Genomic DNA, 15,538 nt, shown 5'->3' with positions numbered 1-15,538 from the left:
TTACAAAAAACCTTGCAAGAACTGTAACAAACACTACATTGGACAAACAGGTAGAAAGCTAGCCACCAAGTTACATGAACATCAAGTAGCCACAAAAAGACATGACCTACTCTCACTAGTATCTTTATATACAAATGAGGAAGGACACCACTTCGATTGGGACAATACATCCATCCTAGAACAAGCCAAACAGAGACATGCACGAGAATTCCTAGAAGCATGGCATTTCAACTGGAACTCTAACAACAAACACAACAACTTGGATCTCATTTACCACCCCCTGAGAAAAAGAACAGGAAATGGCATCACCATAAGAAATGACAATACCACAGGAAATGACGTCACCAATCCAAGGAAACCTAAACACAAATAAAAAGTACACCATACCACCAGTGCTCATCTGAAGACTCACTGATGATGTTACCTAGTATGGTGATGAAACATTTGAAACCAAACTTTCCAGCTCAGCGAGCAAACCTACATCCAGTTATTTATGGAGCTAAATTACCATCTGTCAAAGCAGAAAATATCCTTAAATGGCAAATACGCACAATTATCACATACTTACCATCAGGATATATAAATGGTGACATCCGGCATGGTTTTCTTCATACAGCACACATCCTTTCAACACTACTGAGGATTGAATAGTTTTCTTCCTAAAATGCATAATTTCTTAGCATAATAGATATATGACAATAGGGCAAGTTAACCTTTAAATGTGCCTTGTAACAATTTATTATTTAAAATTGTAGTAAATGCAGAATTCAACAAACATTGATTCCTAAATAGTTCTTCCTCCTCCAAACAGTTTGCAAAGATCTGTTTCATATGTGCCTGAAAGATTGTGAAGAATATAGTCTTGAAAGATAGTTTTCTCTAACAAGTGTCGTGAACACATAAGCAGGATGTTCTTTACTAGTTAAGGATAGTTTTTTCTTATTTACACCATCAGTCCAGGGGTAGAGGCATTACCACAAGAGATCTACTTCTACTTCTTTCATGCCCAGCTCCTCCTTCACTATTAGTTAATGGTCTCAATTGTGTCACAGAGGGAAAGAACAGATTAAAGACTGCCATTTCCCCATATCACCTAGATTTGCTTAAACACACATGACTTTTGAACCTAGGAACAGGATGCTCACCTGCTCAATAGAGATGGCACATTATTCATGAAGTCCTAAGGAAAAGGAAAATTTTAAAAGGGGATTGATACTCAAGAACAAAAAATAATTAAGTGGCATTTGAGAATGCATTCAAATCTGCATATATTAGTATTTAGGTTAGATATAGTGTAAGCAAAACATGTGTCTGTTACTGTCTTATGCCTCACTCCCAGTCATTATTAATTCTTTACTTAAATCCAAACCCTCAAATCTATCAGGCGTATGTAACCCAAGCTCCACAGCATAGATAGTGTGAAGAATCCAATAATCATTTATAATTTATGCCACAGAATTACATTAATGCCTGAAATTTAGTTCTCAATTTCATTTCTTAAAGCAATGGATTGTGGAATTAATGCACAACAATGGAGTTACAGTACTGTTGATCAGAATTTTCTTTGTTATTGTTAGACATGAATATCCGCAATCTAGCTAAACATAGAATACTACTGTGCAAAGCTTTAACTGTATTCTTTTGACCCACTTGTCAAACTGCTACTCATGCACATCCCAAAGCAAGAGTTGGTTTGTCTTTCCAAAAACTGTTCATTTCTGTCTTTGTTTACTATAAACACTAGCTTACTGTGCCCTTCCTAATTGAGCCTCCCCCCCATCCTCCCCAGAAAATGACACAACTCTGGGATTTGTACCCTAGCCTCCTAGCTCAGAGGTATGGAAACTACTCATGTGTCAGAAGAGCTTTCTAGCACATGACCTTTGTTTACATTTTCTAAGTAACCTGTTCTCTGATGTTATTACATACCTCCAGAGCAAATGCAACTTGAACGCAGACCTCCTTGCTCAAAGGTAGGGGGGAGGCGATGGCCTAGTGGTATTATTGCGACTATTAATCCAGAATCACAGCTCCTGTTTGGGGGACCCAACAGAATCCATCACAGTTGATGGTGAAATTTGAATTTAGAACCTACTGATGACCATGAAACCATTGTTGATTGTCCAACAAACCCATCTGGTTCACTTTTGTCCTTCAAGGAAAGAAATCTGTCATCCTTAGCTGGCCAAAATATGACTCCAGACCCACAGCAATATAGTTGACTCAACTGCATTCTGAAATGGCCTAGCAAGTCATTCAGTTGTACCAATTGCTACAAAGAAATGAAACTGGATGGATCAGCTGACATCGACCTAGGCACCATAAAAGACAATGGCAGAAACAACCCCGTCGACCCTGCAAAGTCTTCCTTACTAACATCTCAGGGCTAGTGCCAAAATTGGGAGAGCTGTCTTACAGGCTAGTCAAGCAATGCCTGATAAAGGTATGAATCTGTGAATAGACTTTTAGACAATATCCCAGACCCCACTATCACCAGTTTGGGATATGTCCTGACCTATCAGCACAGATTGGGAGGGAATTGCCCAGGGATTCCTCAACACTGATTCCAGAACCCATGAAGTGGCACAGTGGTTAGCACTGGGTTCAATTCCCGCCTTGGGCAACTGTCGGTGTGGAGTTTGCACATTCTCCCCGTGTCTGCATGGGTTTCCTCCCACCCTCCAAAGATGTGCAGGTTAGGTGAACTGGCCATGTTAAATTGCCTGTAGTGTGAGGTGACGGGGTAAATGTAGGGGAATGGGTCTGGGTGGGTTGCTTTTAAGAGGGGTGGTGTGGACTTGTTGGGCCGAAGGGCCTGTTTTCACACTGTTAGTAATCTATCTATTTAATCTAAGTCTTGTGGCTTCAGATTAAACATGGGCAAGGAGACATCCTGCTGATTCCCATAAACAGTCCCGCCTCATCTGATGAATTGGTTACTCTTCCATGTTGGACAATAGTTAGAGGAAGCACAGCACAAAACATAGTCAGGGTGGGTTATTTCAATTAGGAGAAAGTGAGGACTGCAGATGCTGGAGATCAGAGCTGAAAAATGTGTTGCTGGAAAAGCATAGCAGGTCAGGCAGCATCCAAGGAACATTGAAGGGCTTATGCCTGAAACATCGATTCTCCTGCTCCTTGGATGCTGCCTGACTTGCTGCACTTTTCCAGCAACACATTTTTCAGTTCGGGGTTATTTCAATGTTTATTACCAACAGTGCTACTGATAGAGTTGTTCAGGCCCTAAAGGACAAGGCTGCTAGACGGAGGTTGCAGCAGTGGGTGAGGGAATCAACAAAACGGAAAACCACATCTTTACCAATCAGCCAGCTGCAGTTTCACCTGTCCATGACAGTATTGGTAAGAGCGACCACCATAGAATCTTTGTGGAGATGAAGTCCTACCTTCACATTGAGAATAACCTCCATCGTGTTGTGTGGCATTATCAGTGCACTAAATTGTACAGGTTTTGAACAGAACTAGCAATTCAAGACTGGAAATCCATGAGGCACTGTGGACCATCAACAGCAGCACAATTGTACTCCAGCTCAACCTGTCACTTCATGGCCCATATCCCCCACGCAGCCATTACCATCAAGCCAGGGGATCAACCCTGGTTCAACAGAGAGTGCAGGAGGGCATGCCAGGAGCACAACAGACATACCTGAAGAGAGGAGTCAACCCTGTGAAGCTACCAAACAGGCCTACTTACATGCAAACAGCATAAGCAACGAGTGACAGACAGAGCTAAGCAATCCCATTACCAACTGATCAGATCGAGGCTCTGCAGTCCTGCCACATCCAGTCATGAATGGTAATGGATGATTAAACAAATCACTGGAGGAGGAGCCTCTTCTGGAGGAGGAGAGATGTTCACCAATGATTGCACAATGTTCAGTACCACTCACTCCTCAGATACTAAAGCAGTCCATGTTCAAATGCAACAAGATGTGGACAATATTCAGGCTTGGGCTGAAGGTGGCAAGTAAAATTTGAACCACACAAATGTCAGGCTACGACCACCACAATAAGAGACAAACTTGCCCAGGTATGACCTGTACATAAAAAGCAGAAGAAATTCAACCTAGTCAATCACTACTGCATCAGTTTATTCTCGATCATCAATAAAGTGGTGAAAGTTGTCATCCACAGTACTATCAAGCAGCATTTGCACAGCAATAACTTGCTCAGTGAATCCCAGTTTGGGTTTTATCAGGGCCACTCAGCTTCTCATCGCATTACAGCCTTGGGTCAAAGATGGACAAAAGGGCTGAATTCGAGGGGTGAGGTGAGAGCAACTGAGTTTGGCACCAAACAGCCCTTGCCAAACTGGAATCAATAGGTATCAAGGGCAGACTCTCTGGTGGTTGGAGTCATACTTGATACATAAGAAGATAGTTCTGGTTGTCAGAGGTCAATCATCTCAGCTCCAGGACATCTCTGCAGGAGTTCCTCAGGGTAGTGTCCCAGACCCAAACATCTTCAGCTGCTTCATCAATGACTTTCTCTCCATCCTAAGGTCAGAAGCAGGGATTTTCGCTAACGATTGCACAATGTTCAGTACCACTCACGACTCCTCAGATACTAAAGCAGTCCATGTTCAAATGCAACAAGATGTGGACAATATCCAGGTTTAGGCCGGCAAGTGGCAAGTAAAACTTGCACCACACAAATGCCAGGCTGTGACCACCACCAATAAGAGACAATCTAACCACAGTCCCTTGACATTCAATGGTATTACCATCACTGAATCCCCCACTATTCAAATCCTGGGGGTTATAATGGACCAACACCTCAACTGGACTCACTACATAAACACAGTGGCTGCAAGAGCAGGTCAGGGGCTAAGAATACTGCCGCAAGTAATTCACCTTCTGACTCCTCAAAGCCTGTTCATGATCCACAAGGCACAAGTCAGAAGTGTGATGGAATACTCCACACTTACCTAGATGAGTGCAGCTCTAACAACACTCAAAGAACTTGACACTATCTAGACCAAAGGAGCCCACTTGATTGGCACTACATCCACAAGCATCCACTCCCACTCCCTCTACCACTCTCCCCAGAGCAGCAGTATGCACCATTTACGTGGTGCACTGCAGAAATTCATCAAAGATCCTCAGACAGAACCTTTCAAATCCACAACCACTTACATCATGAAGGACAAGAGCCGCAGATAGATGGGAACACCTCCACCTCCAAGCACACCATCCTGACTTGGAAAAATATCACCGTTCCTTCACTGTCACTGGGTCAAAATCCTGGAATTCCCTCCCTGATGGCAATGTGGGTCAATCCACAGCAGGTGGTGTGTAGTGATTCAAGAAGGCAGCTCACCATCACCTTCTCAAGGGGCAACTAGGGAGGGGCAATAAATGCTGCCCCAGCCAGCAACACCCACGTCCCACAAATTAATAAATTAATAAATAAACCACCACTGCACCCCCCACCCCAATCCAAAACTAGCCCTTAAATTTAAAAATATTCAACTTTTTAAAAATCAACCTGTTCAGAGATGTTATTACACAGGTGGGACTTGAACCCAGGTGTAGGGACACTGCCATTGCACCACAAGATGGCCCCCAAAATGTCTTCTAATGAGTATAATCTGCTCCCTATTATCTCTTCAGCATGTGTCTGAGCAGAACCTTTTACAATATTGTTACCACTTACCAAATCTTTTGCATTAAGTGAAACCTCATCCCACCAGGGGGAGACAAAGTCATAGTCACAGTTCAGGATCCTCTTAAACATGTATTGATCTCCCCTCTCATCATAGAATGGTTCAAAGCCACACAGTCTGACAAGAGAGTAAGAAATTGTCAGGTAACAGTTGTCCTGTATGTTGCTGAGCTATATGAATAAAGAGAGCATCGAATCTTAAGATGGTCGCAGCACGGAAGGATGATAGTTTAACTTGCTGCTAGTCTGCATCATGTTGCTATTGTACTAGATTCGTAATGCTGAAGTACATAGATTAGTTGTTCAGTAAAATTAATTAAATTGTTTATCCTTAATTAACAGAACAGATGAAATTAGGAAATAATAAAAGCTCAATGCTACATTGGCAGATTCTTACAATATGTAGGTGATGACTCCCACTGACCACATGTCAACTTCTGGTCCATAGGCATAACCTCGTAAAATTTCAGGGGCTGGGTTAAAATAACAAATTAAAGTGAGACTTAATAAAGGCAAGCAAACAACAAGTGTAATACTGTAACAAAACAATCGAATTTAGCATTGTATAAAATGGTAATGCAAGATTTTGTGAGCATTATCATAATCAAATTTCCATCCAAATTAAATAATCTAACATAGCTATATACAGCTGCTATTCCTTTGTTAATGATCTGAGTTCTGCAATTTCCCCCAGATATTTTCTGCTCAATCTGTTCAGAAATACTATTGTACACCTCTAAAGGGTGAATCCGAAGAGGTTCTTAAAGTATATTAAAGGAAAAAGAATAACCAGAGAGAGAATAGGATCCCTCAAGGACCAAAGTAGATATGTATGTTTAGGACTGCAAGAGATGGGGCAAGGTCCTCAAAGAATACATCTCCTCTGTGTTTACCATGGAGACAGACATGACAACTTGTGAACTTGGGACCTTAGTGGTCATATCTTAGGAACAGTCCACATCACAGTAGAGGCGCTGTAAGACATATTAGAATGTATGAATGTGGATAACTCTCCTGGTCCTGACCAGATACATCTAAGAACGCTGCAAGCGACTACAGAAGAAATTGCAGAGGCTCTGGCTGATATTTTTTGCAACATTGTTTTCCAAGGGTGAGGTCCCGGAAGACTGGAGACTATTGAACATTGTATACTTATTCAAGAAGGGCAGCAAAGAAAAACCTGGGAAATATGGACCAGTAAGCCTAACATCTGTGTTAGGTAAGTTACTTGAGAAGTTTCTGAGAGATAGGATGTACATTCATTTGGAAAGACAGGGTTTGATTCGGAGCAGTCAGCACAGTTTTGTGCATGGGAGATCATGCCTCACAAATTTGCTAAGTTCTTTAATGAAGTGACTAGGAAGCATGATGAGGGCAGGGCAGTAGACATAGTTGGTATGGATTTCAGTAAGGCCTCTGATAGGTCACTCTGGAAGGTTAGATCGCATGGAATCCGGGAGAGCTTGCAAATTGGATACACAATTGGCATGATGATAGGAAGCAGAGGGTAATAGTGGGCAGATGCTTGTTGGAATGGAGGCCTGTGACTAGTGGAGTGCCTCAGGGGTCAGTGGTGGGCCCGTTGCTGTTTGTTAAATATATCAATGATTTGGATGAGTATGTACAGGGCATGATTAGTAAGTTTGCAGATGACACTAAAATAGGAGGTAACGTGGATAGTGAGGAAGGTTATCACAAATTGCAGCAGGACCTTGACTAACTGGGAAAGTGGGCCGAGAAATGGCAAATGGATTTTATGTAGATAAGTGTGAACTCTTGCATTTTGGAAAGTCAAATCAAGGTAGAGGTTTCATAGTGAATGGTAGGGCCTTAAGGAGTGTAGTGGAACAGAGGGACTTTGGAGTTCAGAGGGACTTTGGAGTTCAGCTGCACGGTTATCTGAAAGTGGAGTCACAGGTAAACAGAGCAGTGAAAAAGGCTTTGGGAATACTGGCCTTCATCAGTCAGGGCATTGAATATATGATTGTAAGGTTATGTTGCAGTTGTAGAGGATGTTGGTGAGGCCGCTCTTGAAGTATTGTGTTCCATTTTGGTCACCTTGTTATAGGAAGGGTGCTATTAAACTGCAAAGAGTGCAGACGAAATTTACAAGGATGTTGCCAGGACTCAAGGGTCTGATTTGTAAGGAGAAGCTAGGCCTCTTTTCTTTAAAGTGTGGGAGACTGAATTTGGGGGGGGGGGCTGGAATTCTTATAAAACTGTATAAGACTAAGAGAGGCATGGAAAGGGTGAATGCACTCAGTCTTTTTCCCAGGGTTGGGGAATCAAAGACTAGAGGATATCAGTTTAAGGTTAGAGGGCAAAGACTAAAAGGATAACTTTTTAACAGAGTGTGGTCTGCACATGGAATGAGCTGCCAGCAGAAGTTGTTGAGGTGGGTACTTGAACTGGATGGAAACTTGCAAGTGGCGGTGTTCTCATGATCTGCTGTCCTTGACCAGAAGGTGATAGAGGTTATGATTTTGGAAGGTGCTGCCAGAGGAGACTTGATAAATTACTGCAGTGCATCTTGTACATGATACACACTGCTGCCAATGCGTATCGATGATGAAGAGTGAGAAAGTCGAAGTTGGTAGATGGGTTCCCAATCAATTGGACAGCTTCGTCCTGAATGGCATCAAGCTTGAGTGTTGTTGGAACTGCACTTATTCAGGCAAGTGAGAGTATTCCATTATGCTCCTGACGTTTGCATTGTATGTGGCAGGTTTGCACTGGGGAGACAGAAAGGACTTATGCAGGATTCCTAGTCTCTGACCTTGCTCTTATAGCCACAGAATTCAGAGGGCTGGTCCAGTTCAGTTTCTGGTCAATGATAACCCCAAGGGATGTTGATAGTGGGATCTCAGCAAAGTCAATGCCATTGAACATCAAGGTGCAATGGTTAGATACTCTCTCGTTGGAGATGGGCATTGCCTGACAATCGTGTTGCATGAATGTTGCTTGCCATGTACCAGCCAAACTCTGGATTTTATCTAGGTTTTACTGCAAAGGGAGAAGGGTGGTTTAACAACTCTGAGGAGCCTTGAATGCCAAATATTTGCAATCATCAGCAAAATCTCTACCCCAGATGTATGTTGGAACGAAAGTTATTGATGAATCAGGGGAGCATGTTTGGCCTAAGACACTACCTTGAAGAAATTCTGCAGTGAGATCCTGGGACTGAAATGATTGACCTACAACAATCTCAGCCATCTTCCTTTCCATCAGGTATGATTCCAACAAGCAGAGAGTTTTCCCCCAATTCCCAATGACTATAGTTTTACTTGGGCTCCTTGATGTTACACTTGGTCAACCATAGGCTCGATTTCAAAGGTAGTCACTCACACCTCACCTCTGAAAATTGGTTCTTTTGTCCATGGCTGGACCAAGATTGTAATGAAGTCAGAATCTGAATGGTCCTGGCAGAACCCAAACTGAATGTCAGTGAGCAGGTTATTCCTTTGCAAATACTACTTGATAGCACTGTCAATGTCATCATCACTTTACTGGTGATTGAGAGTAGACTGATGGGGTCAAATTTATCTTCTTGTTTACAGGATATATTTGGAGAATGTTCCACATTGTCAGGTGGATGCCGGAGGTGCAACACGTTTTAGAAAAAAAATTTTTAGTTCCAATGCCAAGATTTTTGTCAGGGCCCATAGACTTTGTAGTACCCAGAGCCTTCAGTTGTTTCTTGATATCATGTGGAGTTTTTTTTTACTGACATGCTGAGCTCCCACAGGGTTAACGTTGGGAATATTTGTGAAACTTTCACCTTCTGACAGTTATTTAATTGTCCATCACTTTTCAAGGCAGGATATAGGACTATGGAGCATATAACAAAGTTGTTGGTTGTGGGATTGTTTAGCCTTGTCTATCACTTGCTGCTTCCAATGTTTGGCTTGCAAGTAGTGCTGTATTGTAGCTTCACAGGTTGACATCTAATTTCTAGGCTTTTAGGCATGGCTGGTGCTGCTCCTGCGTGCCCTCCTGCTTTCTTCATTGAACCAGATTTCATCCCCTGGCAGGATAGTAATGCTAGGCTGAAGGCTGCAGATTTTGGTTGACTGCAATTTGGCTGCTGCCAGTGGCCCAAAGTAACATATGGTTGCCCAATGTTGAATTAGAATAGTACAGTGCATACAGGCCCTTTGGCCCTCATTGTTAGATCTATTTGAAATCGGTCCTATTTAGCACACAGACAGATCAGGTTGTATGGCATTGTATACAATGTGAAGAAAAGATTTTGTCTCCACAAGGACTGTGTAATGGCCACTCATACAGACAGTCATGGACAGGTTTCTCTGTGGTAAGTGGATTGGTAAGGATGAGGTCAAGTATGTTTTCCCATCTTGTTGGTTCCTCCACCATCTGCTGCAGGACTTGACCAGAACATACAGTAGTGGTGCATCAAACCACTCTTGATGTGGGTCATTGACGTTCTCCATTCAGAGTACTTACATTGTCCTTGCACCCTCATTGCTTGCTCTACGTATTGTTCAACATGGAATTCACCTGCTGGTAGGACAGGACATGCCCAGGAGTGGTGATGGTGGTGTCTGGGACACTGTTTGTAAGGTTTCATTCTGAGTGAATGACAATATCAGGCTACTGCTTGATTAGTCTGTGAGATACCTCGTCCTATTTGTGACACAAGTTGCTATGGAGGATTTTGCTGACACAGTTTCTGATGTCTGGGTTGATGTCAGGCAGATCATTGAATTACTTTCCATTGTAGTGATTGATAGAACTGAGTGGTTCGTTATGCCATTTCAGAAAGCTTCTTAGGGTCAATTACATTGCTGTGGAATCACATGTAGGCCAGGCCAGTTAAGGACAGCAGATTTCCCTCCAAGAAGAACATTTGTGAACTAGATATTTCAATCAATATTAGACAAGCTTTTTATTTGAAATTTTATGGAATTAATATTTTACCATCTGGCAAAATGGGATTTATTTCCACATCCCCTGAACATTAACCTGAGGTTTAGATAACTTGCCCAATGACATGCTATTATATCCCACGTAATTAATATGTCTGAGAGATACAGGGCTGGATGTTTATCATCTAAATCACCAACTAAGAAGGCTAACTATCATGCTGCTGTTTGACTAAGATTTGCCTTCCCCCAAAACAACAACTGGTTGCTTTAAATAGCAGTTTTAAATCAATACAAATACCTCAAGGCACTTCATAGGAGCATTAAAAAGCAATTAGGTCCTTTTGCTTGGTGAGATGTAGATTTTAAAAGGAGTCTCTCTCTCTCTCCAACTTCTCAAATCAGACAGGGTTCCTTTCCTCTCATCAGAAGTTGAATCTTTTTCCAGCTCTTCCAATCAATAATTTGGTCTCTCTCACGCTCATCCATTCAGAGGATCCTACTTTGTGCTTCTGTTGCTCCTCGAAGACAGAATCCATAACTGGAAGAGCAGCAAGAGTGGGTGGGAGAAGTTGAATTGGATTGGAGAAATTTGCAGGTTCTGCCATTCTGAGTTTCAGCAGGGGGCAAGTGTAAAGGGGGGATAGTGGAGGAAGAGGATGGATGATGTTGGGCTTGAGTTATAGCTGTGCATGTTGGTTACCCTGGTCTAATTTGTCCTTGTGCTGCTTTTTGTTCTTGCGATTCTTGTTAATGCATCAGTTGGTGCATCTTCTAATTTTGGCATGTAAACATGCATGATTCTGAAGTTTGTGTTGAAAATGCAGAACTTTGGTACAATTTCACTACATTTATTTTTTTCATCTGCATGTAATTTTATTTCAGCAAAAAATCTGCTTCTCTCCTGTTCCATTTGGGGTGTAAAATCTGATTATTTTAATGCTGAATATTAATTGTAATTTTTAAAAAAAGAATCACGCTTTGACCTTTCAATTCTAAGTTGTGCATAATCAAGTATTAATACTACAGAGTCAAACCTAATTGAAAGCTGATCATTTTGATTTAGTAGCAATCATGAATCCCATGGCAACTAGGCGAGTGGAGGCAAGTAGTTGAGAAGAGAGGCATGAGGTGTCACTGAAGATTTATTTACAATAAATTCACTTGCATCTTTCTGCTAAGTAATTAAGGCATTATTGATGTTGTGAGGAATCCAATTATTGAGTTGTTTTGGTCCTGGATCCTGGATTTGCCAGCCACAAAATCTATTTTTCAATCTATCAGCTGCCATCTTGAACTGATGCAGTCCATGTGGTTTACGTACAGCTGCAATGTTGTGATGGAGGGAGTTCTTGGACATTGACCTGGCAACACTGAAAGAACAACCATGTATTTCAAAGTCAGGATGGTGCATAGCTTTGAGGGACATTTGCAGGTCTTCTACCAGTCTATGCTGCTCTTGTTCTTTTGGATGGTTGTGGGTTTAAAAGATGCTGTTGAAAGTGCTTTCGTGAAGCTCTGCTGTGCATGGCCTGATGAAGGGTTACACCCAAAATGTCAACTTCTCCACCTCCTGATGTTGCCTGACCCCCTGTCTTCTTCCAGCCTCCTGCCTGTCTATTGTGCATATAATAGATGGCACACATTGCTACCACTCTTGGTATGGAGGCAGCTTGTGGATATGATGCCATCACTAGGGCTGCTTTTTGTGACATCAAGACACCAAAGATTCAACCGATAACTAGGGAAGTTTGGAACCAATACTGAAGGCAATGGCTTCTGTCGTCCCAATATTTACTTGGAGAAAATTTCTTCGTGCCCTTTCATTATGGAGTATGGGGGTAAGTATTCTTATAATTTTACATCAGTTGAAGAATCGAGAGGGTGGTAGTGACATGCAGCTGGTGTAGCCAGATTCATGTTGTTACTGCATGTAAATGAGAAATAACAAGGGTGAAGCATAAATCATTGGGAGGAGTAAAAGGAAGATCTCATCAGAGATAACGGTAGAGGAACAGAAAGAAATGGTATTGCAAATATTTGGGGGAAGCAATGGCATAGTGGTGATGTCTCTGGACTAATAACCTAGAACCTTAGGCCAATGTTCAGGGGAATCCCGTCACAGCAGATGGTGAAATTTGACTTCAATAAAAATCTGGAATAAAACACTGGCCCAAACATGACCACTGTCAATGCTTCTAAAACTCCATTTGGTTCACTAAGGTTGCTTAAAAAAGGAAATCTGCTGTCCTGACCTGGTCTGGTCCACTGAGTCTTCAGACTCACAGCAATGTGGTTGATACTGACTCCTCTAGGCAATTAAGGGATGGTAATAAATGCAAGCCTAATCCATATCCTGTGAATGAATAAAAAAAACTCAGTGATATCCTGTCCAAGCCCAAAGGAGAACATTTGGCTGTCCCTGCATCACTCCAATACATACAAATTGGAGGCATGACCCAGTAATCTGACTGATTTCCAAGCTCAATATCACTGATCCATTGACTCTTCCCATTGGTAAAGAGTCCCTTTCAGGAAGGCAATATCAAGTTTTTGTCTCCACAAGTTCCAAATCAAATATATTTTATACTTTGGCACTAAGGCCTTTTTTTCTTTAAATCTGTCTTCAATAAGGCTTTGATAACTATTGTTCCATTGCAGATTGTCTGTGCAGCAGAAATTTCCTCCAAGAAATCACACATAAGTATTGGCCCTCAATTAAAAAACAGAATCAAGTTCATAGCAGGTTGAAGGAAGAGTCCTGCAATTCAAGTGAGCCTCTGCAGAGATTTCCCTGGTACTCCAAAGTGGAATGGGTCTCAGATTGTCGAAAGAATCTTTGCTTATTGACCTCTTCTGGTCATTCAGACTGTCAGCTTAAATAAGAGTAGAGTATCCAAAACCTTTTTTTAAAAAATCACTTTTCTGGCTTGGCCAACATTTATTGTCCATCCCCAGCTGCCCTTGAGAAGATGGTGGTGAGCTGTCTTCTTGGACAGTTGCTATGCATGTGCTGTAGGTAGTCTTGCCCTTAGGTAGGGAATTCCATGATTTTAACTCAGTGAAACTGAAGAACAGTGAATGGCTTGGAGGGGAAAGAGGAGGGTGGCGTTCCATGCACCTGTTGCTCTTGTCCTTTAGATGGTAATCATAGAGTCATACAGCAGAGAAACAGTGCTTTCAGCCCAATTCACCCATGCCAACCAGGTTTCCTGAAATGAACTAGTCCCATTTGCCTACGTTTGGACGATGTTTTTCTAAACCTTTCCTATCCATGTACCTATGCAATTGTCTTTTAAATGTAACTGTACTCAACTGTACCACTTCCTCTTGCAGCTTATTCCATATATGCACCACCCTGTGTGTGAAAAAGTTGCCCCTCAGGTCCCTTTTAAATCTTTCCATTGTCACCTTAAACCTATGCCCTCTCGTTTTGGGCTCCCATATCCTTGGCGAGCCTCATCTATAACTCTCATGATTTTATAAACCTCTATAAGGTCACCTCTCAACTTCCTATGCTCCAGGGATAAAAAGTCCCAACCTATCCAGCCACAGTAATATCCTTGTAAATGATTTTTGCACCCCTTCCAGTTTAATAATATCCTTCCGATTACAGGGGGACCAGAATTATATGCAGTACACCAAATGTAGCCTTACCAATGTCTTGTACAGCCATAACATGACATCCCAACACCTGTACACAATACAGAGGAACCTCGATTATCTGAATATCAATTATACGAAAATCGGATTATCTGAAGCAGATTAGATTCCCTACAATGTGGAAACAGGCCCTTCAGCCCAACAGGTCCACACCGACCCTCCGAAGAGTAACCCACCCAGGCCCATTTCCCTCTGACCTAACACTAATGGACCTAACACAATGGGCAATTTAGCATGGTCAATTCCCCTGACCGGCACATCTTTGGACTAGGGGAGGAAACCGGAGCACCCGGAGAAAACCCATGCAGACACGGGGAGAACATGCAAACTCCACACAGAGAGACGCCTGACACTGGAATCAAGCCTGGGACCCTGGTGCTATGAGGCAGTAGTGCAAACCATGCCGTCCTGATAGAAACATTACGTCAAAGACGTGTTTCCTGCAGTGATCGGGTATTTTGTTTACAGTGATTAAACAGGCACCACCTCCAAATGATTGACCTCACACCCTCTCTCTCTTCCCATACTGGAGTTTTACAGAGGGGTGTATCCTAAACACCCCCCTTCCCTAGATAATCTCTCTAAAATTGTCCTGTACAGGGCAAATGTGGAACCTGTCAAAAGGTTGCAGTAAAACTTTGTGTGTTTGGCTGTGGTTATGTGTTTATACTGTTTGGAGACTTACCAAACAAACGCAGCTGCAGCAGCCTTGTTGTTGGTGTCCAGACCGGATGTCCTGGAGAGGGGGCAGGGGGAAATGGGGGCAGGAGTGGATGGGGGTGGATGGGTGTGTGGGGGTTGCACGGGGTATGGGAGGGCAGGGGGGTGCAGTGTTGAGGTTGGGGTGGTGGCACTGTGTTGGACAGGGTTGGTGCTGGGGCGGTGTTGGGCAAGGCCAGGCTATTTTGGACGGGGTTGGGGTCGGGGGGTGGTGTTGGGGTCGGGGAAGGGGCGCGGTGTTGGGGTCGGGGGTGGTGTTGGATGGAGCTGGGGTCGGGGGAGAGGTGTTGGATGGGTTTGGGAGGGGCGGTGTTGGGATCGTGGGCAGTATGGGGTGGAGTGGGGTCGGGATGGGTGTTGCATGGGTTCGGGGCGGGGGTGGTGTTGGGTTGGGTGGGTGTTGTTGGATGGGGTTTGGGGTGGCGGCGGTGTTGGAAAGGGTTGGACTGGGTTGGGGGGGGGGGGGGGGGTGGTGCGGGGGCGGGGCTCATGCACTGTGTGCTGCTGCAGTCTCCTGAACGGGGAGCAGACTTTAAAAACTCTGAGTTCCAGAGGAAAAGCATTTAATCGATTTAAGAGAATAATTGATT

The 15,538-nt window shown here is 43.0% G+C and overlaps 1 protein-coding gene across 1 annotated transcript in view; it reads right to left on the bottom strand.

Moving 5' to 3' along the window:
- camk4 (calcium/calmodulin-dependent protein kinase IV) overlaps positions 1-15,538 on the bottom strand; it is a 145,482-nt gene that overhangs the window by 16,317 nt on the left and 113,627 nt on the right. The window contains exons 8-9 of the mRNA XM_060844433.1: positions 6,080-6,155; positions 5,674-5,800 (exon numbers count right to left, since the gene is read on the bottom strand). Coding sequence (XP_060700416.1) covers positions 5,674-5,800; positions 6,080-6,155 — 203 coding nt within the window. The remainder of the gene's footprint in view (positions 1-5,673; positions 5,801-6,079; positions 6,156-15,538) is intronic.

This window comes from Hemiscyllium ocellatum, chromosome 2 (genome assembly GCF_020745735.1).
Source record: "Hemiscyllium ocellatum isolate sHemOce1 chromosome 2, sHemOce1.pat.X.cur, whole genome shotgun sequence".
Classification (NCBI taxonomy): Eukaryota; Metazoa; Chordata; class Chondrichthyes; order Orectolobiformes; family Hemiscylliidae; genus Hemiscyllium; species Hemiscyllium ocellatum.
Note: the sequence above shows the minus strand (reverse complement) of the source record. Positions and strands in the feature narration are given on the sequence as shown.